This window comes from Eschscholzia californica, unplaced genomic scaffold, assembly GCF_041429995.1.
Source record: "Eschscholzia californica isolate CP2 unplaced genomic scaffold, dmEscCali1.0.p SCAF_4, whole genome shotgun sequence".
Classification (NCBI taxonomy): Eukaryota; Viridiplantae; Streptophyta; class Magnoliopsida; order Ranunculales; family Papaveraceae; genus Eschscholzia; species Eschscholzia californica.
In genome coordinates, this window is record NW_028238461.1 from 56,369,665 (window position 1) to 56,395,813 (window position 26,149).

General features: G+C 35.7%; 5 protein-coding genes across 6 annotated transcripts; 2 read left to right on the forward strand and 3 right to left on the reverse strand.

Moving 5' to 3' along the window:
- The first annotated feature begins 4,782 nt into the window (after positions 1–4,782).
- LOC147546602 (putative sugar phosphate/phosphate translocator At3g11320) lies at positions 4,783–8,023 on the forward strand. The gene is made up of 4 exons (XM_086673869.1): positions 4,783–5,679; positions 6,512–6,615; positions 6,774–7,002; positions 7,620–8,023. Exons 1-4 carry the CDS (start codon positions 5,212–5,214, stop codon positions 7,770–7,772), a joined length of 954 nt encoding a protein of 317 aa, XP_086529995.1. The 5' UTR covers positions 4,783–5,211; the 3' UTR covers positions 7,773–8,023.
- A 365-nt stretch (positions 8,024–8,388) lies between these two features.
- On the reverse strand, positions 8,389–10,876 carry LOC147546603 (DNA sliding clamp PCNA). Its single transcript, XM_086673870.1, has 4 exons — positions 10,164–10,876; positions 9,627–9,779; positions 9,441–9,538; positions 8,389–8,865 (listed from the first exon to the last, which is right to left on the reverse strand). The coding sequence occupies exons 1-4, from the start codon at positions 10,480–10,482 to the stop codon at positions 8,635–8,637; spliced, it is 801 nt and encodes a 266-aa protein (XP_086529996.1). The 5' UTR covers positions 10,483–10,876; the 3' UTR covers positions 8,389–8,634.
- Positions 10,877–11,483: 607 nt separating this feature from the next.
- On the reverse strand, positions 11,484–14,589 carry LOC147546604 (LIM domain-containing protein WLIM2b-like). The gene is made up of 6 exons (XM_086633349.1): positions 14,232–14,589; positions 13,919–14,127; positions 13,187–13,286; positions 13,061–13,095; positions 12,827–12,916; positions 11,484–12,022 (listed from the first exon to the last, which is right to left on the reverse strand). The coding sequence occupies exons 2-6, from the start codon at positions 14,051–14,053 to the stop codon at positions 11,795–11,797; spliced, it is 588 nt and encodes a 195-aa protein (XP_086489475.1). The 5' UTR covers positions 14,054–14,127; positions 14,232–14,589; the 3' UTR covers positions 11,484–11,794.
- A 3,057-nt stretch (positions 14,590–17,646) lies between these two features.
- Positions 17,647–22,417, forward strand: LOC147546605 (ARM repeat superfamily protein). Of its 2 annotated transcripts, none has more exons than XM_086673872.1 (9): positions 17,647–17,950; positions 18,040–18,562; positions 18,641–18,727; positions 19,428–19,618; positions 20,184–20,379; positions 20,688–20,752; positions 21,318–21,419; positions 21,520–21,619; positions 22,079–22,417. In XM_086673872.1, exons 1-9 carry the CDS (start codon positions 17,817–17,819, stop codon positions 22,088–22,090), a joined length of 1,410 nt encoding a protein of 469 aa, XP_086529998.1. In that variant the 5' UTR covers positions 17,647–17,816; the 3' UTR covers positions 22,091–22,417. The 2 variants fall into 2 exon arrangements, with proteins under 2 accessions (XP_086529998.1, XP_086529997.1); XM_086673871.1 differs by having other exon boundaries at positions 17,795–17,950; positions 21,527–21,619.
- A 363-nt stretch (positions 22,418–22,780) lies between these two features.
- On the reverse strand, positions 22,781–25,214 carry LOC147546606 (Josephin family protein). Its single transcript, XM_086673873.1, has 2 exons — positions 24,785–25,214; positions 22,781–23,643 (listed from the first exon to the last, which is right to left on the reverse strand). Exons 1-2 carry the CDS (start codon positions 25,070–25,072, stop codon positions 22,963–22,965), a joined length of 969 nt encoding a protein of 322 aa, XP_086529999.1. The 5' UTR covers positions 25,073–25,214; the 3' UTR covers positions 22,781–22,962.
- Between the last annotated feature and the right edge of the window lie 935 nt (positions 25,215–26,149).

Below are 26,149 nucleotides of genomic sequence, written 5' to 3' on the forward strand. Positions count from 1 at the left end.
CTTTGCTAAAAACACTTTCATCTTCTAAGCATATCCCAAGCCCATCCCTTCTTCCTAATCGGATCAATTTCTATGATAAGTTCGATAGCTTCCGCGACTTTTAATTATAACAATTTTAATTTTAAAAATTATTAAAACTAGTAATTTAAAAATTAAATAAACAATATCTAATTTCAGTTTTTAATATCAAGTATACAACATTTTTTAAAATATTGTGATATTATGTATATTGATTACTAAAATCATTTTTATTATTGTGTATTTTTTACATTAAATAGACAATATTTTTTTTATATTGTTAATTAAATATACAAAATCAAAATACATAATAATTTTGTACATTACACATCAAAAATATTTTTAAAATTGTTAATTTTAAATATTGTGTTGTTATTTAGAAAGTGTATCATTTGGAGTTTGATTAATCTCTATATCAATTTTTTTTTAGAAACTTTTGTTTTACATTTATTAATAATAGCAAGGAGGGATGAAAACTACTTAAGAGAGACGGAAATTTTTTTAATAATTTGATTTTAATAAACTTTTTTTTTAGTAATAAATTTAAAAAAAGTTTTTTAAAAAAACTTTTGTTTTATATTTATTAATAAAAGCAATAAGGAATTGAAACTACTTAATAAATTGATTTTAATAAACTTTTCTTTTAGTAATAAATTGTTAAACACATTTTTAGAAAATGGAGTTTAGATTACCAAAAATCAATCAAATGTACTTAACAACTCTGTTGGAAGGATATAAACAATAGTTATAAACCGCTTTCTTTAATTGCTCCTTTTGATCAAGTCAAACTACGACTTATATATGGTATTGAACCTTTTGATCAAGTATAACAACTATAACACTACGTGTATGTCTCTGAAAATCCAAGCAACCTGAGATACGATGAGAATGAACAAAGCTAACCAAGTCTTTCACCATAAGTTTCAGCCCTTCCCTCAGGGAGATTTTGTGTTCCCACTCTCCAACTTCACTAATATCTACATCAGCTACACCACCTGTTAACAAAACCCATTCAGTGAAAAAACACCTGAGCGAGCTCTAACACCCTGAACTTTTCAGGGGAGCAAAAGTTTATTAAAATCAATTTATTAAATAAATTCCCGTCTCTAACACAGCTCTAACACAGTGAACTTTTCAGGGGAGCAAAAGTTTATTAAAATCAATTTATTAAATAAATTCCCGTCTCTAACACAGTGAACTTTTCAGGGGAACAAAAGTTTATTAAAACCAATTTATTAAATAAATTCCCGTCTCTAACACAGTGAACTTTTCAGGGGAGCAAAAGTTCACTGGTCCAACACTGTCACCTTCCATCAACGCTACCAATCCTCGTACCTGAGTGTTTATAATAAGCATCAAAATGACTACTATGTATGCTATTACCTATCAAAACTGAAAAACAGTTACACTAACTACTTGATGTGTCATTACAAAGCTATTGACACATCGAGACGATGTGAATTGTAAACTATCTGAAAGTACATACGTGACGAGAGTCATTTGTTTGACTTGTGTTGAATTGTGTTGACTTTTCATTTCAATATAGACGATTGATCTTGTACCCATTTAGATCACATCAAAAGAATAAATCAAAAATACGAGAGTCATTTGTTTCTTGAAAAAATATCGCTATCATTTACGTTCTTAAATTATTATTTTTAAAGAAAGAGAGAGCATAGTAATTTTATAAAAAATACAGTCATTTTTTTTTACTCTCTACTTTGTTACCAGTTTTTTTTTTTACCCACTACTTTTCATAAATTCTACTTTAGCCTCATTTTTCAATGTAAATGTCATAACTACCCTTCTTATAAATCTTTTTTCAAAATAAAATTATTAGAAAATATCACTCGACCACACTTCCACCTCGCCTCTCTCCACCAACTCCCCTCTCTCTTTCTCTCTCTCCAAACCCACCTCTCTCTCCGCATTGCCGAGTATTTGCACTTACCAACTGGACTGCCAATTGTTGGCACTTCTCTTTAAAAAGTTGGAAACCTGTGATGACTATTTGACACCTCTTTGGCTTCCTTGTTCAATTTCGAGTGAGATATGTGTATATTATTTAGTCGTTTTATTGTGGGGGGCCAAAATTACGGGATTATCATGCATGCAGTTCTAAACGAGGGGTTTTATGGCGAAAAATGATAGAAACAAGAAAAACCAAAAAGACCAACAACTGGTATACCTGTTGGTACGTATTCTTGTATTTTTGTTGAAGATTGAAGAGAACGGAAAAATCCATATTTATCTATCAACTTCTAAAGTTTCTCTCCTGGATGGAGAAAAAAATTCTTATTGATTAATCTTACTCAACTGAGTCAGGCGCATTAACTTCAACTTGTCAGTCAGGCAGAAAAACAAGTCATTTTGTGCAGAGATTAGAGTAGAAGTAGGAAGAAAATTTGGAAGTATATGCCTATGGTTTCCAAAAAAAAACTTATTTTGGGGCAACATTTTTGGGCATTTTAAAATTAACAAAATAAATACAAAAATTAGTGGAAGAACTAATAAATAATTAATGGAAGAACTACTTCAACCCGACTATGTCTTAATCAAGATAAGACAGAGATAAAATTAACTCGACTCATAACCAGCAAAACAATAGAAACTCGGTCCTTCCACTCATGCAGAATGGATAATTCCATAATCAGCAGCTTCAGGTGTTCACAAGATTAGACATTTTGGGGCTTCAAAAAGTTTGTGGGGTTCAATCAACCATTTCATTGGTTCATCTAGTGCCTTTGTAGTGGTTTAGCATTCTCAAATGAGTCTGATTGACTAACTCCAACTTATCAGTCCGGCAGAGAAACAAGTCATTTCGTGCAGAGATGAGAGTGGGAGTAGGAGGAAAATTGAAAGTATAAATACCTATGGTTTTCGAAACTAAATTCTTATTCTTTTGCAATTTACAAAATAAATAGAAAAATTAACGGAAGAACTAATAAATAATAATGAGATCCATGAGAATACCGAGGACTCGGAATACTCCCAACCAAAACCCTCAAAACTCAAAAGGAATTCGCATTTTTACGTTTCACTCTACATCTAGTTTGATTGCATTGCGGATAAAGTACTCGCTTAGTACATGGAAGACCAAAGACTCTCTGCATATATTAATTTTACTTATCTTAAGTTATCTTTTAGATTGATCCAAAGCTGTTTTAAAAGCACTTGTTATCATGTTGATAAATGGGAATAGACCTAAAAAAATAAATAGAAGTATATTGGATCATGTTGAGGAAAAATGGTAGGGACTTGGAATCAACCAAATAAAAGATTTGAAGTCAAATGAGGCCTAACTTTTGGATCCAAAGCTATTATCAAGTGAATTTCTAACTAACAATCTTTTGATTTAGTGGCTCGGCCAAACATAGGATTTTCAATTGCTGTGGAATTCAATTTTTTTCATTTTATTTTTTGCAAAATACAGGAATATTTAGGTATTTCTTACACAATTAAACAAGAAAACTTAAAAAAAAAATAAGCTACATATATTAGAGAGACAAGAAGAGAAATTTAATGTGAAACCTTATTAGTGACCTAAACTGAAAATGAGAAATCTCTCGCAAAAAAAATAATACTAATAAATAAATAAATAAATGAGTTTAAGTTTGGAAATGTCCAACGCCCTCTGGTGTAACGGTTAGACACCCCTCTTAAGTCCATAAAGTCGTGGGATTGAATCTCGATAGAAGCAATTGACATCAAGATGGACTTTTTTAAACCTCTTTCATTCTCGATTTAAAATTAGGTGTCATGGTGCTTATTACATTTACATGATACATTGATGTCTTGTAACTAATCCTAGTCCAATCCTCAAAAAAAAAAAAAAAAAAAGGAAATCAAGATGTCCGTGCAGGCAAGTTTGTTGCACGACCCACGTAGAGAGTTCTTCATCAAAATTAGTCTTCCTTCCTTCCCACCGACGGGAAACGTCATCTTATTTAATGTTATTGTACTTCTGCAGGCTAATGGGTTACAACAGATCTGATATCATCCTGGCCGTTCAATAAGTAATGTGTGAAAAAAACGCACGTGCGTCACTCGTGACCCCCTATGTATGACTAAATTACCTATATAGCCCCTATAAGATGGCTAGCTTTCAAAATGAGCCCCAATCAACCACCCCCCGTTAGCTAATAACTTAAACTTTTTTTTTGCTTCTTACATTTATTTATAAATTTTCAACCAATTTACTTACATTACCCTTATCTTCATTACTTGATTGAAAATAACACGTTAGCAAATTGTTGCCCTGTGATGGTCACACATCGCTTGGGAAAATGTTCAGAATATGCTTTATATGGGTTCTCATGCTAAATACATGTTGAGGTCGGTTCAGAAGACTAGCAAAACCACTTGGGACTAAATTTTATAAAGACAAGGCAATAACGATTATTGTTAAGGCTTTGAGCATTATATGACTGGACAACCATATCTATTGTTGAGTCATTTTCTCTTTCTCCTTCCTCTACTTCTTATGAGTGAGACTATTTTGGAAGTAGATAGCCAAACTTTAGGGACATTTTACATTTTCTAAGTTTGATTTGTTTGTCGCGGGCTAGTACTCACAGCCCTGCTTAAGACTGCTCGCTAAGTCAAGTGAGTTCCAACACAAGCTACTTGAAACACTCAAACCCGATCAAGAGGTAGGCAAGCACGCATGAGCACCCGAGCTCGGTCCTATTTGCACGGTTGCACCCCATCTTTAGACGGTAGGGAATCATTTTGGTATATAAGACATCTTTAAGGGCCTAAAATAAAATTGATCTTAATAGTATTACTCCATACTTCCTCTCTCCTCAAATTCACCTCACCCATCCGCGTTTACCTTCTTTTTTATATGGAGCTCGCCCCTCTCTCTCTCTCTCTCTCTTTCCTCCTGTTAGAGATTTGAGCTTCTTCTTCTTCATCTTCTAATAATTCTTCATATTCATTTAGAAACCTCAAAAAAGTCAAAAGGAATAATTCTCTCATGAAATTCTCACCCGATCCATGAGAGATTATTCCCACTCATCATCAAATTTCTTCCTTCATCTCATTCTACCACCAATGTTAATCAGATCTCTTTAATTATTAGATCTATAATATACCATTTTTCTAGTTCAGAAAACCCTTTTTTCTTCTTCTTTCAGATTTGAATAAAACCCTTTCTTTCTTTCTCTATACACAAATTAGGGTATTGATCAAATGTCTCAAATTAAAGGTGGATCAGCAGTAGCAAACACAGGAAGGTTCTTCACCATTGGACTAGTAACATCTTGGTATTCATCAAATATTGGTGTATTATTATTAAACAAGTATTTGTTAAGTAATTATGGATTCAAATATCCAATATTCTTGACTATGTGTCATATGACTGCATGTTCTTTATTTAGTTATATTGCTATTGCTTGGTTGAAGATGGTACCTATGCAAACAATTAGGTCAAGAGTTCAATTCATGAAGATTGCTGCACTTAGTCTTGTATTTTGTGCATCAGTTGTTAGTGGAAATATATCACTCAGGTTTCTTCCTGTTTCTTTCAATCAAGCTATTGGTGCTACTACACCTTTCTTTACTGCTGTTTTTGCTTATATTATGACGGTTAAGAGGGAAGCTTGGCTTACTTATCTAACCCTAGTTCCTGTTGTTACTGGAGTTGTCATTGCTAGTGGGGTAAATTCTTCTCTCTCTAAATCTTTCTTCTCATTTTAAATTTGTTCATGAATTTTTCCCTTTGGGTATTAGTATGTGTAGTTAAGATTGTGAAATTTGAAAGAAATTTTATGAATTTTTGTTAGATAGCTTGTATAAATTTCACTTCCCCTTATTTACTTAGTTAGCCTGAGTGAACATGAGAATTAGCTGATAACCCATAACCATATCAGTTTAGAAGTCCGAAGCTTTGATAGAGCAAGGGATTCCAACTGGAATGATTTTTAACATCGATTCATTAGTAAAAAAAAAAAAACTGTCCTACTTTTGAATTGTCAAAACAAGAATTTTATGTCAGAGAGGACCTGTTTGAATACACCATGTTTGGCAAGATCGAAAATTGAGAGTATTTGTTATGCATTTTGCACATGGTTAGCTTATGATTGACTGGGTGAAGAACTAGCTGATGACCCATGTTAAGTTTGTGGTCATCCAACTCAAACCCAATATCTAATGAGTGTGAGGAATTAGACGTTATAATCTTGGTTACTAGATCATCCTTTTTCTTATGTGGGACTATTCTCACAGCCCAGAACCATATTATGAGGTCCCTTCTGAATACCCATGTTTGGCACGATTGGAATTGGTGTCGGTTATGCATTTTGCACCTGGTTAGCTTCTGATAGCCCAAAAAGTGTGTCGTTAAGTTGTTTGGGATTGACTTTTTGAACATTTTTAGCGGTGTTTCGGGTGCCTGTGATGAAGCATATATAGAAGGGACTTGATGCTTCAATTTTAGTGGCACAATTGGGTTCTATATTCAATATTATTTGTTCTCGTTGTGTAAATGCAGGGTGAACCGAGTTTTCATCTATTTGGCTTTATAATGTGTGTCGGTGCTACTGCTGCTAGGGCCCTCAAGTCAGTGTTACAAGGGATTCTTCTGACTTCTGAAGGGTAAATTTTCTACGAAATGCATTCTTTGTTACATTGAAGAGCGAAAGTTTTCTGTTGTGGATTCGCATACCATATGAAACTAGAAATGAATTGAAATCTTTTTATTGTTCTTTCTTCAACTTTGTCCTTTCTAAATTGTGAGGTTGACTTTGTAACAGGGAGAAGTTGAACTCAATGAACCTACTATTGTACATGGCTCCGATAGCAGTGGTATTCCTTCTTCCAGCTACTCTCTTCATGGAAGAAAATGTGGTTGGAATAACAATAGCACTTGCAAGAGAGGATGTCAAGATCGTCTGGTACCTGCTGTTCAATTCTGCGCTTGCTTATTTTGTTAATTTGACCAATTTCTTGGTCACTAAACACACCAGTGCTTTGACACTCCAGGTTTGACCCCTTCTCAAATGCAAAAGATTACTTTTACTCCTTGCTGTCTAGAAGTCATAAGAAATCATCATTCTTTGATGTGCCATTTGCTACATTTCCTCCCATTATCCGTCGTATTTCCTAATTAGTTCTTAGGTTTTCTTTTTGACATTTAAGGGATATGGAGCAACCAGTAAAAAACTTTTCAAAGGGTGGATTGAGCTAGGCAATGTGATCTTTGTAGTTGGTTAGTTAGTGTGTCATGTTTTCCCATGGTTGTCCACTTGATACCTAAACCATTCGGGGTCTTTTTCATACTTGACCAACTATCACATTGAGATAAGGATTCATTCTCTCCTTTGTGTTTCAGAGTTTGAGTCCTCAACTCAATATCTTTATTGAGTTAGCATTCCATATGATCAGATGGAAAAGGGCACTACTAGTCTGGACCTTGTATAATGCCAATTGCCTACATAGTTTAACTTGTGCTCATGCTATTCCTATCATGGTGTCTGATCATATACTCCTTATATACAAATATAGGACATCTCTTAACCGAACAAATCTTAGTTTTCTTTCCAATCTATATTTGTTGCATTCAAATTCGCCGAGCTTTAACTATTTGTCGACATTTTCAGGTCTTAGGAAATGCAAAAGGAGCTGTAGCTGTTGTTGTTTCCATTTTAATCTTCAAAAACCCAGTCTCAATCACTGGTATGCTTGGTTACTCTCTCACAGTCCTTGGGGTTATCCTCTACAGTGAAGCCAAGAAAAGAAGCAGTAAACAGTGAAGCCAAGAAACACGGAGTAGCAAATGAACGTAAAAACTGTGCATTCACATTTTTATTTTATAATTTTTTTTTCAATCTGGAAGTAGCAGCACGAGCTTACTGAAGAATTTCGAAACACACATTTGCATCAATTGCTATAGATTGTCGGCCACATAATTCTTTTTTGTAGGGAAACCAAGAAAAAAGGGTTTCCGCTTGTATCAACAACGATCTACTTATAGGTGAGACATTTCAATAAAAAGAACTGATTGGTCATCTCCTTTATATCTCTTAGGCTTACAGAGGAATGTCATTTTCTTTTTAGTTTGGGTGTTCCTTTTTTACTTGTCATATAGCACATCAAGGTAGTTGTTATTCAAACCCATCAAAAAAAAATTTATCTGAACCAAATTTTGAAGGGACTTTTGAACCTTTTCTTGTTTATCACACATTGATCAATCAAAATAGATTCAACAACTAAAAGAAAGATCAATTCTTTGGAAACCTCCCTTTCTTCAAACGGAACAAACAGAGATAGTATCACACTGGTTCCTGAAATGCCTAGAAGATAAATACCTCGATGTCATCTCTCTCTCTCTCGATCAAAATAAGAAAACAGAAAACCAGACCAGTCTTAGAAGGAAATCATTAATTTGAGGCATGTCCTACTTCAGATAACAAGTTTTGAGATATGGAAGAAAAAGCCTAACCCTAATTTCACAAAATGGTAGCTAGCCAATACAATATTGATCTAATCCAACTTCTCCCATACATCTATTGGTTACTTAAAAACAGTACAACCCTTTTAATGACTGAAGAGAAATATATTGTTTGAAGAGAAAAACAAACAGACAGGGTAAGAGAGAAAGTATACATATCAGTCTCAAACTTGAGGCTTTGTTTCTTCCTCGTCTTCTTCAATCTTAGGAGCCAAGTAAAACCTAATATAACCCATCTCTGCAATTTTGTATTCAACTACAACAGGCAACTCCGATGACAAACTGATTGTCACTGTGCTTGATAATGGTGTTGCTTTGGTGAAGGAGTTCATGTATCTTAAAGCAAACGTTAATGATACTGGCTCCTGCATCTCAATGACCGTGGCATCTTCTGGCTGCATTTTGCAACATCTTCCAATTAGTCATTCAATACATTGTCATACTATTATTCAAAGGCACAATCAACCAAATTTTCTTAGTTATGCCTAAATATCTAATCATGATTAAGCTATTCAACATCGATGGGAGGACCCAAATACTGTGAAACTGGCCTAGCTGGACCGGGTACACTCTTAGTTGAGTTTGGGTGCCAACGAACACTACATACATGTTTCGAACCATGGGTTCAGGCTAAAATACATTTTCCCCAGCCCTAAATTGGATTCATATATACACAAGTAGATGAAAGAAATTACCTATACTACTATTACTGCTTATTCAAACACAATCAACCAAGTTTTCTTAGTTATGCTTATGCCTGAATATCTAATAATGATTAAGCTATTCCACGTTGATTTGAGGATCCAAATATGACAGCAGATCAACTTCCTAGTAGCCGAGTGGGATTAGCTATGCCCTAGTCGAGTTTGTTGCTGACAAACACTACAGACACAATTCGGACCATGGGTTCCATTGCCGTTTCCCCAGCCCTAAATAACGCATATATACACAAGTAGGTGAAAGAAATGACCTTATCAACAGTTGTATTCTGCCTGCAAACAACATTAGCAGTTCCAATATCACCTTTTGTGGAGAATTTTACACCTTCCTTGGTCACTGAGATCACAACTGCCAATAAAACCAACATAAAAATTAAAACATAAAACTGCAAGAACAAATTCAAGAAAATGATTGGAATTGATAATTTGTAACTTACCAGTATCACCTATACTACTCAAATCTTTGCAAATCCTAGAAAACTCAGACGAGGGCATTCGAACAATAGCGTGATACTCTGCTTCTGGAATCCCTAAATGCTCACTATCTATATCCATCAACTTCATCTCAAAATCTGCTATCTTATCTTGATCTTCATCAATAAAACAAGAAATAGTATAAGGCATAATAGATTCAAGAAAGAAAGTAAAAATCTTACTACTCTAAACCCAAATTCTTACATAAACAACAAGAAACAGATCAAAATGCTTAAAATTAAAAAAAAAAAAAAAAAAAAAAAAAAAAAAAAAAAAAAAACCTAAAATTTGTCCTACTACTCTAAACCCTAATTCTTAAATAAACAACAAGAAACAGATAAAAATGCTTAAAATGAACAAAACCCTAAAATTTGTCCTACTACTCAAAACCCTAATTCTTAAATAAACAACAAGAAACAGAACAAGATGCTTAAAATGATCAAAACAAAACCCTAAAATTTGTTTATCTAGCTAGGGTTTGAAAAGGAGAAGAAACTTACTAGGGCTTTCAAACATGAAAGTGACAGTGTCACCACCATCATCAGCTTTGAGAGTAATGATATCATCATTACCGGCGCATCTAAGAATCTTAGACATGTTTTCAAGTTTCATACCCATGGAAATGTTACGATCACAACGATAATGCTCAAAACCTTCAGATCTGAGTAAAAGAGCAACTAAAGCGACGTGACTTGAATCCATAGCTTGGAGAGAGAAACCTGTAGCAGAACAATCGAAGTTAGCATCGTTAACAAGATCCTTCAATGATTCCATAACCTTCTTCAACAAACTTCCTTGTACTAGCCTTAATTCCAACATCTTTACTTCAGTTCAGTCTCTAGAGGGAGAGAGAGAGTGAGAGAATTAGGGTTTTCGTTTGGAGTTATAGAGAGAGAGAGGGGGGAAATGAAAGAAGAGAGAAAGATGAGTAATCTTTTATATCGGTGAAATAAAACCCTTTAAATCCTGAATTTGTGTTTGGCGGGAATTAGATGATTTCCCGCTTCGATTTTAGGAAATGGCGGGTGAATAAAACGTATTGAGTAAAAACCTTTCTCGACCGGATTGAGTTTAAAGGGCCCACGTTAAACGGGGTTAACAATACCCCATTGAGTTTTTTTTTTTTTTTTTAAAAAAAAATACCCCATTGAGTTACTCGAAACTGTTAAATTTAACAGACTAACAAAAAACTTGCTTTTCCTCATAAAAAAAAAAAACAAAAAACTTGCTCTATTTCAACAAAAAAAAAAACACTTGCTCCAAGGAAAAAAAGAAAAAGAACTTGCTCTACCACTTGCCCTAATAATGAATCATGTAATGTAATGACCTGTAAATACTAAGTAGTAACTTTTATTGGGGGGCGTGAAAGACAGACTCAACAACGGGTAGCCCAGTTAGTTAGTATATTTCTCTGCAACACATAGGTCTTACGTTAGCTTTGGACATATTTCATCTTGTTGGGTTTTAGGCCTTTTTCATTTCTTTGGTTTAACTTAGGCGGTTATCGAGTTTATCACATCTTCGCGATGTATCAATGCCTTGTAACGACTAATCAAAAACGCCGTTCGTTTCTCAAAAAAAAAACTTTCCAATCATTTTATCAAAATATAGGACACAAAACAACAGAATTGATAAATCAATCAAAATCGATGATTTGAGATTGCCTTGCATATTTGCCTTCGATTTCCCTGGCTAGATAATTTTCCTCAAATGATGAAGTAGATTGTTCATTGCTCACACCACAAGTTCCAGAAAGAAGGTCATACATCCTCCAGCATAGAATCAGAATTCCCATAAATTTGGATCTCTAGTAGTTAAGATTTAAGAGCAAGCCATGTCTCAGTATTACATTAAATAACAACAATTTTGTTCACAAGGAGGTGGCATCATATGAAACAATAGCACAACATTCATATGAATCGAAACTGAAAGCAACAAACTTGTTAGTTCAACAAAAAAAAAACTTGTCATTTTTCCCATAAACAACACAATTAAGGGGAAAAATGAAAGGAAGATAAACACACACTCAAAGATCAAGTACTTTTAGGAAGAACTCGAAAAATAATTATAATGTTATAGCGGACGAACGAAAACTTCTCTTCTTCTTCACTGCAAATTTAAGGGTAAGAGGTCAAGCTTCTTCAGGTACAGTAGCTGCAGCAGCGGCAGCAGCATCACGCTTCATAGTAGCGCTTTTAATTAAATGGTTGTAGCTGCCCTTCTCCTTAAATAGCTGAGCAAAGTGGTGTTTGCAGTACAAGATGCCATCAAGAGCAGCGTAGTTCGATGGAGTTATCGAACAACCACCATGAGAACACCTGAAACATGACTTGTGATAGACCAGGCTCTCAACGGTTACCTTCAAAAAAACAAATTGGAATTACAAGTAAGAGCATGTGTATGGATAATCTTAATTCGTAATGAAAACATAAAATCTTAGCCCTACAGAAAGAAGATTTAGAAAAGACTGTAACTTTTTTCCGAACTCTATAAAGCTCAAGAATCCTACGGTCATGTTCATTTCTTATGATAAAGTGATATTACATTTGCGATTACAGAAAAGCTTAAGACATCTATAACCAAATGAAACAAAATTCAGAAAAACACTCGCTTGTCAAGTACTTGCATTGAGAGAAGGAGAATTTTGTTACATACTTCCATCTTTGTCCAAATATGGACCCTAACTACAATCAGCTCCAATGCTTATTTAACCTCGTGTTGTACATTTTTTTTTTTTGAAAATTAGAATGAAACCTCTTGTTGTACATATTGAAAGGAGCACACATTTTGGAGCCAAAAGGAAAACAGCATTAGTTATTATATAGTTAAAGCAAGTCGATCGACAGAACCCAGTCCTTGAAACAGAAGAGAAATGCACGATGACAAAACTCAGTCTTGCATAGTGATATGTAAGGGGACTTTTTCATCATAGAGATTAGTCAAAATCTAAGAGAGAGACCAGACACGAGGACACCAAAAACACCAAACACTGGCTAGCTTGAGTAAACTTGAAAATAAACGACCAAGGCAGAAAAAGAAACCAGAACAATGAAAAACTAGAGAGATCAAAAAAGTGACATGCACGATGTGTGCCAAAAAAATGTTAATTAAACAGTAAATCTGTGCAGAACGTGGAAAATACTTTGGAATGTTGAACTCTTACCTTCTCTTGTGGATAAGCTGTTTTACCACAAGTTTCGCATTTCTCTTGGGTCCCTGAGAACATGCCAGCAGCTTTGCTAGGTGTTCTCGTCTGTAATCCACAAGTAATTGTTGAATATCAAAAACAACAAAAGGCATCCGAGAATATAACTTCATAGATTCATGAATTAGTCCTCTTGCTTTATCTCATCAGAGAGTATAAAAATAACTTAAAAGGGTTATACGACAAACTTACCAGTTCTCTTGTCAACTTCTCAGAAGACTTAGCAGCTGTCAATGATCAAAATATTTGGCAATTAAACATAGAGAAATAAAGATGAAATTATTAAATGTGATGTAACTTGACAAAATAAGGGCATACGTGGTGTGAAGTTCTTTGTGAAACTGCCTGTCTCCTTGAAGAGCTGCTCAAAGTGAGGCTTGCAGTAAAGAACTCCTTCCATTGAGGAATAACTGCCCAGCTGAATAAAAAACAAGCAAACAAGGGTCAGTAAACAAAAACCTGGACTACCACATATAAGCTTCACCCGATGCCTAGTTATTGAAGAATATATTAGTCAAAATGTAGAATCCCTTTTAACCAATAAACTACACAACTAGTATAATTGAGTATTTATCATATACCCCGCAAAGGGATGGAGTTGATCAAGAAGACCTTGAGGACAAAACTTGTATCCTTGTAGTTAATTGAACACGCAAATACGCAATCAAGGATAATTCAACATCCTTGTCCATATGAAGGTATCCATCCATCTACTCGTCTATAGCTTCGTCAAATAGTGCTTACGGAAAGATAATAACAACCTTACGACAACTAATATGCATAATGGGTATCTTGTTGAGCAGTAATAAATCATCGATTTGTATTTGTACGATACGAATTTGCCATCTTCGCTATCCGCAATTAATGAAACATTTATCAATGCGGAATCTAATCAACCTTTTTCAAACTTAGAAATGTTTATAAACCAAATCAGTCTCTGAATTGCTAATAATGCAAATATTTCTCTAAATCTTCAGATCAGAATCAATAGACAAAAAAATAAATCCAAACTCCAAATTAAGAAAAGATTAAAAAACAAAAAGTCGATACCTTTAGGGTTCCTTTGCAATGGCTACACTTAAAACAAGCCTTATGAAATGAAACTCCATCAGCAGTTAACTGATCCATAACATAAACAGTTTTGTCGCAAACCTTGCATTTTTCAATAGTTCCAGTGAAAGCCATGATTCTTCCAACCTAGATCTGATGATTTCCGCACCAAATACTCAAAAATCACCTCGATCGGACACAACAAACTCCTAATAACACACAAAAACTATCTCGTTAAGCGATCTGATCAGCTTAAGATCTTTCAAATGTGAGAAATTGAAAGAAATTCAGATGAAAATTGAAGAAATTTTACCTCAGACTTCTTCTGTTTGAAGCCTTTGAGGAGGCAGATCAGATCGGTGAGAGAATGTTGAGACCGAGACGATGGCGGCTACTCGTTGAAACTGGAATTTGATCGATTGAAAAAAAAAATGGAGATGAAAGAGAAAAGGATCGATCAGGATGATGAATCAAAAGTGGTGGAATTTATTGACCAAAAGAAAAGGAGGGAGGGGATTTAGAGAGAGAAAATGAAAATTCGCTTTTCGCAGCGAGCGGAGGAAGCCAAGCCAGCGAAATGAAGAGATGGTCAATAAACAACCGGTTAATTCTAATTTGCCCCCAATTTGTTACCAACTTGAAATTTTGACTCCCATATTTATCAAACATCCTTATTTGGTTCCTCAACCGAAACCATAAATTTCAATAGTCAAACTTAACCGATAATTCTTTTTTTCCCTTTTTACCTTCAATCAATACTTTTTTTCCCTTTTTACCTTCATTTAAAAAGGTTTCTCTCCCTGCTATTTTCTCCTCCCTCCCGCAACTAGCACGACCACCATCTCATTCACCGTCTTCTCTCCCTCAAAATTAGAAAATCTGTAAAGTTCCATGGAATCTCGGATATAAAGAGTGAGGAAGAGAGAAAGAAAAAACTAATATGAAAACAATGAAGGAAGTGGTGATGATAGTGGTGGTGGTGGGAGAGAGTGAAAAAAAAATGAAGTGGAGATTTAAAACAATTAAGTTGAGGATCATCTACAGATGGTCGCCCCATCATTTGCTGACAGATTTTTAGGGCGTGAAGAAAGATACAAGACCACGAGGAAAATTTCTGAAATGAATACAAAAGAAAATATTAGCTACTATGTTTAGCTAGCGAATTATGACCTTGAGGGTTAAATTAAAACGTTAGATAAATTTAGGAGTCAAATATTTCAGTTGATCCTAGATTGGGTGTCAAATTGAAATCAATCTAAGAAAACGATATATAGAGAGAGAGAGGGGAACTGGGAAGTGGATGATGAGGTGGCCCAGGTAAGATGTAAATTGATAAATTATCTAAAACTTTGATTTTGTACTTCTGGGTGTTGAAACTATTTATGCTCGTGCGGAATAGAGAAAATTATAGGCGTTGGATCCTAGTGTTTACTTTCACTTGTCTTACGTGGCGCGTAAAGACAAGTGTGAGTTAAATAAATATTAACAACACGGGAGTAGCAGATAAGAAACCAAACAAAACCAGCATTCTCTGGCACTTGGTTTGTCTCCTTTCGACTTATCAAAACCCCACCTTCGCGGGGAGGACGTGCTCCTTTTTGCTACCGGGTGATTTTTTATCTAGGTCCGTTTGTTACGCGTGAATGTCTGAGTAATAAAATCTAACTTTTTGTAATGGATAAGAAAGTCAATTCTTTCGCATGGCTTTCAAGTTGGTAATATTGGTAAGAAAATGTGGTGCCTCTAGAAAATTGTGGTGGATGCTTGTAGAAGGTTATATGATGTTAAGCATTTGAAGAGTGCCTTTAGAATTTTGGGGTTCTTTTCTTCCTCAAATCCTATCGAATTTCAACAAACCTTAACAGGAGATAGAGAAAGCGCAGAGCACAGAGAGGGATGAATTATATCGAAGAACTACAATCGACAGCTAAAAAGTAGAGTAGCTACCTTCTTCTCGTTTCGAAAACGTTTACAGTGTGTCCAGCTTAATTAAAGCACAACTCCATTGAAGCAAAGGTTGGTTGAAGCAAAACTTTATGGTTTTCATTTGTTTTTTGTTGTAATTTGTTCGTCTTCCTCGTCCTTGACCAAAAACTTTGTTGAATTAGGGTTTCTATTTGTTTTTGGTTATAGTTTGTTCTTGATTTTTTTTTAATTTGTTTGTGGTTGTAGATTCTTTAATGGTGGAAATCTGGTAACAAATTTTTACTTTTTCTTTTAGTGTTTAGATAAAGGATTTGGGAAAGACATGATTCAAATTCTAAAACCAGAGAGTTATGGTAAGAGAGAGATAGAGAGAGTTATGGTAGGAGATAAAGGGAGTTATAGGAAGAGAGAAATCAACTTTCTTGTCTAAAAGGGAAAAAATAGATCATGTGCACTTTTTTTTCTTTAGGAAATCGATTTTCTTACCCATAGTGGCCAACCAAACAGTAAAAAATAAATTTCCTGAGAAGACGACTTTCTTACTCACATTTTCACACGTGCCAACTGGACCCTTAAACAAGCCTAGGGCTGTGGAGAAATAAGAAAATTCTCCTGGTGTTAAAATTTTGAAGAGAATCAAAGTAGCTTATTTTTCTTCGTCATCTCCCACCACTAACTTTGGTCACTATCACTATTTTTCTTCTTTTCTCGTTCCATCGCCGCCCCTATTTATCATTTTTCTCTCTCTCCTACCTCTTTATGTTTCTCTATCCTCTACTCTATTATGTCCAATATGACGGAAGGAAAGAGCCCCTTCGGAAGGTAGTTGGTCTGGATTGGGGCGTCTTACAAACCAGATCAGTTACTGGTTTAGGAATCCCAAACTAGTTCGTTTTTTCGGCAAAGGGGATCGATCTTGCCCTCACCGTAAAAAGCTAAAGAGAGAAGAGGAGAGCGTAAAAGATGGGGAATGAGAGAGATCAAAAGAAGAAAAAGTAGGAGCAACGGAGGAAGAGAGAGGAATAATGGTGGTGGACGGGAGAAAAGAGATAAATATTCGGAAAAAAACGAAGGTCGCCGAAAATAACAGTTTACCGGCGCGCATGGAGAAGAAATGATCAACTAAAATTTATTTTATTTCCCCAAAGCGTTGGCCTTAAACAAATAACGAGGTAGACAATTTTAGATATAGACACCATTTTCGTTATATACAATCGAATGAGATGTATTTCTTGTTCAAGTAAAAGAGATGCCAATGCATGTAACAAACGAATGAGTGAGTATAACATTTCGGGAAGGAGGATATATGATATAGAAATTTTGGTGTAAGACCCAAAAAACGAGCCTTAATAGGGGTATATATCCAATATCAAACACAAAATCTATCAATAGTAAAAAATTATATAAATTTTGAGATTAATTGAAAAATTTATTTTTACACGGCATCATATAGTCAAAAATTATATAAAGTTACGAGAGGGTTGACATTGTCGATTTAGATTAGGAGAACAAGTTTCGATATTGCCCCTAGATCAACGTTAGTCGTTACATTTGGCCTTGATCATCAAAGATGTGATAAGTTCAATAACTGCCCACACAAACTGAAACAAGATCGGGCCTATAGCCCAACAAGACAATGACCTAAAGCCCAACTACATTATTTGTACCCTAATAATTCCAAATCCGATAACCAAAAATTCTAACTTTTTTGAAATTTGGACCTGAGACCTCCGAGACATTCTGGAGGTATGTCAACACCTTCGAACCACTTAAACTACCCAGTGTTGACCAAACAATTAATTGATCACACTTAGAAAATGAAATATGTCAAACTTGGTCGGCTTTTAATTCGTCTCAAAATCATTTTGAATAGACAAACCAAACAACAAAACAATCTTAAACCCGATTCAACATTTAAGTATTCAAATTCAAACTTAAAACTTCAAAGGGTAAAACACTACCACAGTACCACATGATACATTCGTATCGGTATAAGCGACAGTCCATTTCCTCTTGTAACTTTCACAAAATTTGTAAACCGAACTCGGGAGGGAAGACAATAATGGCCGAAGAACCCTCGCTAGATATCCGCCAAGACCTCATCAGGTAAAACTCTCTCTCTCTCTCTCTCTCTCTCTCTCTACAAATTACAAGTTCATAGAAATATTCACTGAAACCATTCATTCTGAAATTAGGTTATCCGATTCAATACGGAAACTTCTCTCAAAAATCGAATACACTCCACGACCAAGCACAAATGTCTCCATTAAATCAATACTCGAATCGTTATTACCTGATAACAACTCAGAAAAGGAGATTCATGATGAAATCAAGGATTTCTGTTTAAGTTGTGCTGGATTAGCTTCAGCTTCTGAAACTAGTAATACATCATCTTTACTCTCATGGATTCCTGAACAAGTTTCAATTGCATCAAAAGAAGCTTTCAGAGAGCTTTCGAAACTCTACTTCGAAAGTTCAATTGGAAAAGAGTCTAAGAAGATAAAGGAATTAGGTTTAGATTTATATGTGGTTTCTGATGAGAAGAAATTGGTGGTGGAATTGATGCCTCAAGTGTTAATTTCATTGAAACAAACTATTAAAGAAAGTTGTATTGATGCTGATGAAGAAGATGGAAATGAGATATTTGCTGCTTCTGCTAGGGTTCCTGTTGCTTATGCTGTTGTTGCTGCTCATCAGTTTAGATGGTTCGTTACTCAGGTAAATATTCTATTTTGGTGGTCTGATTAGCCAAGATGATGAATTTTGTGATGCTAATTAGGGTTTTGTTTTGATCAGGTTGATTACCCTCATTTGGGGAAACTATGTTCTTTGGTGATTCCTTGTGCATTGACAGTTCTTGATCACTGGTCTCCCAAAGTGAAGGTAGGTATGTCTTTCTGTTTTATAATCAAATTCTTGTGGTGCTGCAGGTTAACTTAATCTCTTGAATGATCATGCTTCAGAAATCTTCCAGTCTTTAGAAATTTGTTTACTGCACTGATGACAAAACCTCCCATCAAATTTAACGTAAAATAGTGAAGCTCACATTGGTTGAATGGTAGCATATATGTCTATTCACCCGTGACATGAAGATTTTAATCTTACTGTTTCAGGGAAAAAGATTTAGTGTAAGACAACATATAACTGAAACCCTTTGGCCTATACGACTTCTTGCTAGAGATGGCCTCTGAAATCTGGAGCCCAAATATAAATTGAACACCACTTAAGCTTAAATGTGCAGTGATGATCTTGAAATTTCACCAAATAAATGTTCCATTAGTTTTTCACGGCCTCTAGTTAAGGTGCGGTTAATATGGCTACATTCCTACCAATTTAGGTTAATGTGAAAGACGTTTCTAGGCGCCACAAGTGAAATTATTAAATGACGAGTGATGGTTCATAGACAGCTGTTCTTTAATTTTCCATTCCGCACTTAAAACAGTTAGAATTCTAAATCTGAAAGTTTTGGTTTTGCGTGTGGGTAAATGTACTTCAAGCAACAGTGTAATAACATTTGTGCCGGTTGGTTATTTAGGACATATCACCACATTGTCATATAACTCTTTATTTTGATTGATTTCAGAGACAGGGAATGCTGAGCTTCATACATCTTGCGAAGAATGTGAATGCTGCAGAGCTAAGTTTCTATGAAGATGTAATCCTCGACACATGCTGTCAGAATATTGCTTCTAAAGATAAATTGTGGCATCATGTGGTTGAAATGTCAGTTATCTTGGTCACTTGTATCCATCGAAAGAATCCTCGCAGCTCGTGGTATGTTACTTGTTTCTATGCGTTTAAATAAATTTTGGAAATAATCCATAATCTCCTGTCTTCCAATAGTTGGACGTCTCATTAGGAATGAGACCATTATGTAGGAGTATTTTTATAATTGCTCAGTGTAGAGGTAGTAATGTTGGTTCCTATAATGTTAGAATCCTAGTTTCAGATTTTCGCCAACAATCACACCTTAGAAAGTAATTATAAACTTCATGTGTGAATTGGATTTTCACTTTGAGCACTCATGTGAAGTATGAGGTTCATTTTGGCTCTGATTCTTTTTCCAGCTAAGGTATCCATATTATTACCATTTGTTATATTGTTTTTACAGAAGCATGTAGAGAAGGTTCTAATAATACACCATATCTCTCATCTGACATAAGAAGGATTGTACTTCATAAGTTGACATTCACTTGTTTTTAGTATTGAACGTTCTCGTGCGGTTGTGCTGCATGGCTTGAACTCCTAGCCTTCTATCTATGGCTTTTTCGTCCATTATCATCTTGCTCTATATTCTGCTTTTTCGATTCTATCTTTTATGTTCCAATTTTTTTTATAGGTATGATAAGATGATGAATGAGATGTTAAGTCACTTGGAGCGCCAACCTAGAGACAAGGAACGTTCTACTGCATGGCTTGAACTCATTGAACCAGTTTTTAACAGCATGGGGCTCGTCTTACTCGCACACTTCAGTCGTATTTTTCCACTTCTCTTTCAGTGGATGCACATTGATGATGATAAATTAATTTTGCTGGTAAGAATCAATATATCTTTCATTAAGCTAAAAGATTGAAAATATTAGAGTTTCGGAATGACAACGAGTGCTTGAAAATATTAATTGTTGGGCTCTTTTTTGACCAAATATTTCCTTGTTAGCGGTTATGTTTTTGTGATTTTTGATCTTATTTTGTACACTTCAAATTAATTATCCATTACGGTTCTTGATCTCTAAACTGGTGATATTAGTGTTAATTCAGAACCTTCGTTTGGTTTCATTTGGGACTGAAAAATGTTTTCTCTCTCTTAAGGTAGGGAATTTGACATTTTTCATTGTTATAATAGGTTCTTGAGAGGGTTCATAAGATTATCAAGTTAACATGGATCAGGAACACACCTTATACTAGAAGGTGAGCTCGATAGTAAGGTTCAATTATATTATATTCTGTACCAAATATTATATTTTCTCGAAAAAAATAGTTCTAATGTTCTATATATTTTGGCATGCTTTGTACCTTGGGCTATTTAAAGTTTGGCGTGAAGCTCACTTAGGTTGAGTTGTAACATGTATGTCTCTCCACTGGAGAGTGGAGAGACCAGCCTCCAGTGGAGAGACCAGCTTTCGAATATATTACTGTTTTCAAAAACAATAGTCTGTAAGCTATATACACCCAATCTTTTTTTTCCTTAACAAGCTACTGGTGATGCTACCTCCAGGTCCAAATCACAATCCTGTGCCGAGACAGACCCTTGTATGTCCTTCTATTCTTAACACAACCATATTTTGAAAATAAGATTCATCCTGATGTGTTAAAGGACAGATGATCTTATGGTACTGAATTGTAGCTCAAGAGCAGTGTGTCCTCAACTTCACTTTAAGCTGGCACTCGCCCGCCCTTCTCCGTCGACAAAATACCTGCTAACTTGATTCCTTCTATGTGATTTATGATTGTCCTTTTTGTGTCACTTGGCCAGACTGGTAGACGAGCTGATTGTTACACATAAGGAAGCATCACTAAGAACTGCTCGTGCGGAAATACGGGAACATGTTATTCGAATTATGGACTTGCTTCAGAAGTAAGGATTTATTTATTTAAGTAATGGTGATTATGAATCATAAAGGGATATTCAGCTGAACTGTGTAACTTTTTTCTTTTTTCCTTCTGTTATCACCAAGATGCAAGGGCCTCGACTTTGAAGCAGCTTGGGACAACTACAAGGACGACCCAAACTTGGCAACACTTTCGTCATCCATCTGTAAAAAGAATATAGCTACGGTAAAAATTGCACCCTTGGTTTTCCTTTTGATATAACCAAATACATTTAGATTGTAAGGACACCTAAAATTGTTTGATGTTGCTTGTGTATCGAGGCATGGGATGCACAAAGAAGAAACATAGCTTGTTATGAGTTATGACTCCAAACATCTGAGAAGAAACTTAAATAACTAAGTGGGTAGTTGTTTGCTCAACCTCTTAGAACTTTTAAGAAACATTCAGCCCTACCCTAACAGTGACATGGTTCCCCAGAAAGATTGGGAGAGGCGAAACCAACCTGATTGGCCGACCCGATAGGGATCCATGGTTATCAATATTTGGCAGAAATTTTCCATAAAATCGATCATTGGCAGTTTCTCACCGCCAAAAACCAAATTTAGGAGATTATTTGACCAAAATCCTGGATCGTGTGGAGACCCGAACGATTCAACTGTTTTATTATCAAACATATGATTGCAGGTTGTACAATGATACACGGAAGTCATGCCTCTGAAAGGATTTGAAGACTTCAAAGCAAGTCAGCAGTTTTCCAAGAGGTATAAATGGCAATAGTTGCTGCAAATTTTTTGACAATATGACCAGCTCCGATGGTTCGAACGGGCACAAGCTCATCAAAACTAAACATCTTTGTCCAAGTTTTCAGACAGCTTCTTTGTCGGAAACAGTTTATTATTACTTAAATAAGTTTTCTTACCGTCTGGTGAAACTTTTTTCTGTAAATATACTTTTGACAGTGCCTGTTTGCCTGTATATATTAAGATATTACTATGACGAGCTGAATACATTGAATTTGATAATTATGATGCTGTTAGAAATTACTTTAGTGTCAGTTGCCCCAACTCTTTGAGGAAATGGCCGAGTGAGTTCAGCTGATTCGATATTTCGGTGTTTGAGTTTGCAATAACATTCTTATCGCCTCACTGATCAAATTACTCTCTCTCTCTCATCCGTTGAGGATCTCAATTAGTCGGATGCTCTCTCTCTAGGCCACAGCAACTGACAGAAAATGCTGTTGCCCGTAACATCTATGCATCAGTTATTCCAATGGTGCTTACGGTACAGAATTTTTCTCAAATGCCCTACTGCTCTATTCTTTAAACTAGGTTTGTGTATATACTGGTGAAGAACTTCACATTAACATTAAAAAGTAGAGATCTAAACTTGGAAAGAGAACAGTATATTAGCTTTGCTTAACTGTAAATAAAAAACATCCTCTTCCACTGAAAAAGAGGGATCTACAGAATAATTGATCTTGCCATTGCAACTCGGTTAGGTTCCAATCCCTCAAACTCCACAAGAGTTCAAAACAAACGTTTCAAACAGAACATTATAGAAGGTATTAATCAATCTACTTTACGTTTTGGAACATCGGTTTCGGTTCTGGCAGGGTGAGAAGGATTGTTAATAGCTGGATCAGAAGGAGCTGTAACAGCACCAACTTCAGTTCTCGCTGGATCAGAAGAAACGCTAGTCTGAGCACCGGCTGGAGCAGAAGGAACAGCGGCAGTCTCAGGAATGGCAGGGACAGAACTCATCAAGCTTGCTGCAATGGCAGCTTCAATATCCTGATTTTCCAAGTCCGAAAGGCTTTGCTCTTCATTAAAATGTTGATAATTAGAGTTGGGCTGAGAAACTGCTCTGGCAGATTGTGAAGTATTACAAGACTTAGTGATCCTCTGAGCATCTTCTGGGGTAAGCCACTGTCCGAAACCATTCGAAGTTTCAAAAGTTGACATCATGCATTCCTTTGGGAAGTTCCCTCTAACTAGGAAAATACTCCATCCAGATCCTTTGAGACTGTCAAGATATGCTGAAAGGTAAAACCTAGAGAGATGTTCTGGAGCTGCATAAAGACTGTTGAAATTGTACCACTCTCCATTAACTTTCCGTATGGAGAACCAGTGATCCTGCAAGTGACAAATAAAGGCATTTTCTAGTTCCGGGTTAACTTGTGCTGGTTCTGCAACTGGGCTGTCTAGGGGAATCACTTGTAAATCCCAAACCTCCAATGCCTTCTGTAAAACCTACAAGATAAGAAATACACATCCAATGAATTTAGAAGAAGTGGTAATCTAAACCAGTAGAAGTGGTAATCTAAACCAGTAGAAGTGGTGATATTAGAGAAGAAGCTACAACTGAAAATCATATTTTTTCATACTTCAAGTGGACATGTCCGTCCCCAACCACACACCATCTTATCCGGAACACTAATAAATTCATACGTTAGGAGGGTTCCTCGATACTAATTTGAATATAATAAATGGTTTCTAAATAGTTTCTCCTCTGATCCGGAATAGTAAGTTACAGTGGTAAAGATGATAAAGAAGCAATCTCTTATACGACATAGTACAAAACAACCATGTCTAGTAACCGAATTGGAAGAAGCTAGAAGATTTGGTCTTGGGAAGGATTTGAGCCGTCAAATCGGCACAAAAACCAGTCAATCAAACATAAATGTTTCCCAATATACAAATTTAATCATATTTCCCGTTCTTCACTGAAGAAATGTCTGTTCGACCATACACCATCTTATCGAAGATTCAAATCATCTAACTCATAAACATGTTTGACAGTATATCTTCTACCAGTTAAAATCTATGTAGTAGAGAAATATGACATAAATTCGTGATCAATGCCAGGGACAAGAAAAACTAGGCAACACTGTGGCTTCCCGTGATTTGTGGTTCAGTGGATCAAAATGATCGGACGCACGGATGACAGCAAGCCATCTTTGCCCAGAGCCTACCAAGTTCTTCTTGTTCCCTAGCGCAAATTTTCTAAATTCACATATTAGGAGGGGTCCCATAAAATAAATTTGAATACAATAAATGGTTTGTAGATAGTTTCTGCCCTGATCTAGAATAGTAACTTATTTCCCACTTATTAATTGAAACCCTGGTATATTGTCTAACCCTAACTTGATTTTAAAAAGAAAAATCAAAATTATTGCTTCAATCTATTCAAATTGACTATTTCTGCAAATTCCAATCCACTAATTGCTTCAATTTGTTCAAATTGGTTATTTCTAGATCTATATTGTCTAACCCTAACTCCAATTCAAACAGAAAAAAACCAATCTTGAAACAGAACAAAAAAGAATTTCCTCAATGAAGAAAAAAACCCTAATTTAGATAGAGAAACTTTAAAAAGCCTTTCTTTTTTTACCTGGATGCTAAAATCTCCATCCATGGAAACATTGTGAGATTCATCAGAATCAAAACGTAAGAAATCACCAGCAGAAGGGGTTGTTGTTGTTGTTGTTGTTCCAGCACCACCTTGGAGGAGCATAATCTGATGTTCGGTTCGATCGAGATCGGAAGCAAGTGCGGCTAAATCGAACTCAGAAAAGAAAGGACCTTGTAATACTGTGTTAACACAGTGAACGGCGCATAGTTTTGATTCTTGTACTTCATGATATAATATCCCTCCACCTCCATTGCTTTCACCTTCCATCTCTCTCTCTCTCTCTCTCTCTATCTAGAAATATCACAGACTTTACCCCCTAATTCTCTCTTGCTACTTTCTCTCTCTAGAATTTTGGTTTAATCCGGGCTTTGCTTGGTCTTTAAGTCATTTTTTGCTCTGTAGCGGAGACAGTTACAATTCATTTCCGGCACCACCAATACTGGTGGCGATTTACTTCTGCTAAGTTGGTTTTGGGCAGTTTCGGTCGGTTACTTTCAGTTACCGACGAACAGTCACATCTGTCTATCTTTCTTCCCCTTCTTTTCTGATTTAATTTGGTTGAGATTAAGTCTCTTTTCATTATTTTGATCTCCTATCTTCTTCTTTTCTCATTCGATTCATCATGGACGCAACTAATTCAGACCTCTTGCAACAACTTGAAGAACTTACGACTGATGAACCATCGGTTCAAACAGTCGAGGGATTTGAATCCCTCAGCCTTGAACAGTCGGTCATTAAACATGGAGTCCTCAAATTCTGTAGTGACAAGAGAATAGACACTAACCAGGCCATGATCAGGCTCTCAAGGGTCCTTTATGGGCCAAACAAATTCACGATTACAGAAATCAAAGACAATCATTTCTTAATCCGTTTCGCCACAGGAACTGAATTGGAATTGGCCATCGCCCGTTCACCTTGGGTGATTATGGACGAACTTATAGTGTTACAGGAATGTAATTCTCAAATCGCACCAATTAATCATTCATTTGACAAAGTATGGTTTTGGGTTCAAATGCACGGAATCCCGATGAAACACCTCAACAGCACGAACGTCAACAGACTAGCTTCAACGATGGGACGATATCAACCGACAACACCGGATGACGTTTCCAAATGGACAGTATTCGGGAGGGTCAGAGTGGAAATACCAATTGCCGAGCCATTGCCAAACAGGATTAATCTCTCTATTTCGAACCACCAATTAATATCAGTTGAATTACGGTTTGAAAGATTGCCTCGTTTTTGCAATTCATGTGGTCGAATTGGACACACATTTACTTTTTGTCCTATCATTCTCCTTATGGGAGACCTCCTTAAGATGAATCTTTCAGAAAGCCAACGTGC

Bases quoted from the DNA above. Each gene is read 5' to 3' on its own strand.
- LOC147546605 (XM_086673872.1), top strand. From the start codon at position 17,817: ATGATACATTCGTATCGGTATAAGCGACAGTCCATTTCCTCTTGTAAC. The intron at 17,951-18,039 runs GTAAAACTCTCT...TTCTGAAATTAG, and splicing joins ATCCGCCAAGACCTCATCAG to GTTATCCGATTCAATACGGA. The intron at 19,619-20,183 runs GTATGTTACTTG...TTTTTTTTATAG, and splicing joins AAGAATCCTCGCAGCTCGTG to GTATGATAAGATGATGAATG.
- LOC147546604 (XM_086633349.1), bottom strand. From the start codon at position 14,053: ATGGCTTTCACTGGAACTATTGAAAAATGCAAGGTTTGCGACAAAACT. The intron at 13,287-13,918 runs GTATCGACTTTT...TTTTTTATTCAG, and splicing joins ATTGCAAAGGAACCCTAAAG to CTGGGCAGTTATTCCTCAAT. The intron at 12,023-12,826 runs GTAAGAGTTCAA...GTTTTTTTGAAG, and splicing joins CAGCTTATCCACAAGAGAAG to GTAACCGTTGAGAGCCTGGT.
- LOC147546603 (XM_086673870.1), bottom strand. From the start codon at position 10,482: ATGTTGGAATTAAGGCTAGTACAAGGAAGTTTGTTGAAGAAGGTTATG. The intron at 9,780-10,163 runs GTAAGTTTCTTC...TTATTGATGAAG, and splicing joins TTTCATGTTTGAAAGCCCTA to ATCAAGATAAGATAGCAGAT. The intron at 9,539-9,626 runs GTAAGTTACAAA...TTTTATTGGCAG, and splicing joins GAGTAGTATAGGTGATACTG to TTGTGATCTCAGTGACCAAG.
- LOC147546606 (XM_086673873.1), bottom strand. From the start codon at position 25,072: ATGGAAGGTGAAAGCAATGGAGGTGGAGGGATATTATATCATGAAGTA. The intron at 23,644-24,784 runs GTAAAAAAAGAA...CTTATCTTGTAG, and splicing joins ATGGAGATTTTAGCATCCAG to GTTTTACAGAAGGCATTGGA.
- LOC147546602 (XM_086673869.1), top strand. From the start codon at position 5,212: ATGTCTCAAATTAAAGGTGGATCAGCAGTAGCAAACACAGGAAGGTTC. The intron at 5,680-6,511 runs GTAAATTCTTCT...GTGTAAATGCAG, and splicing joins GAGTTGTCATTGCTAGTGGG to GGTGAACCGAGTTTTCATCT. The intron at 6,616-6,773 runs GTAAATTTTCTA...ACTTTGTAACAG, and splicing joins ATTCTTCTGACTTCTGAAGG to GGAGAAGTTGAACTCAATGA.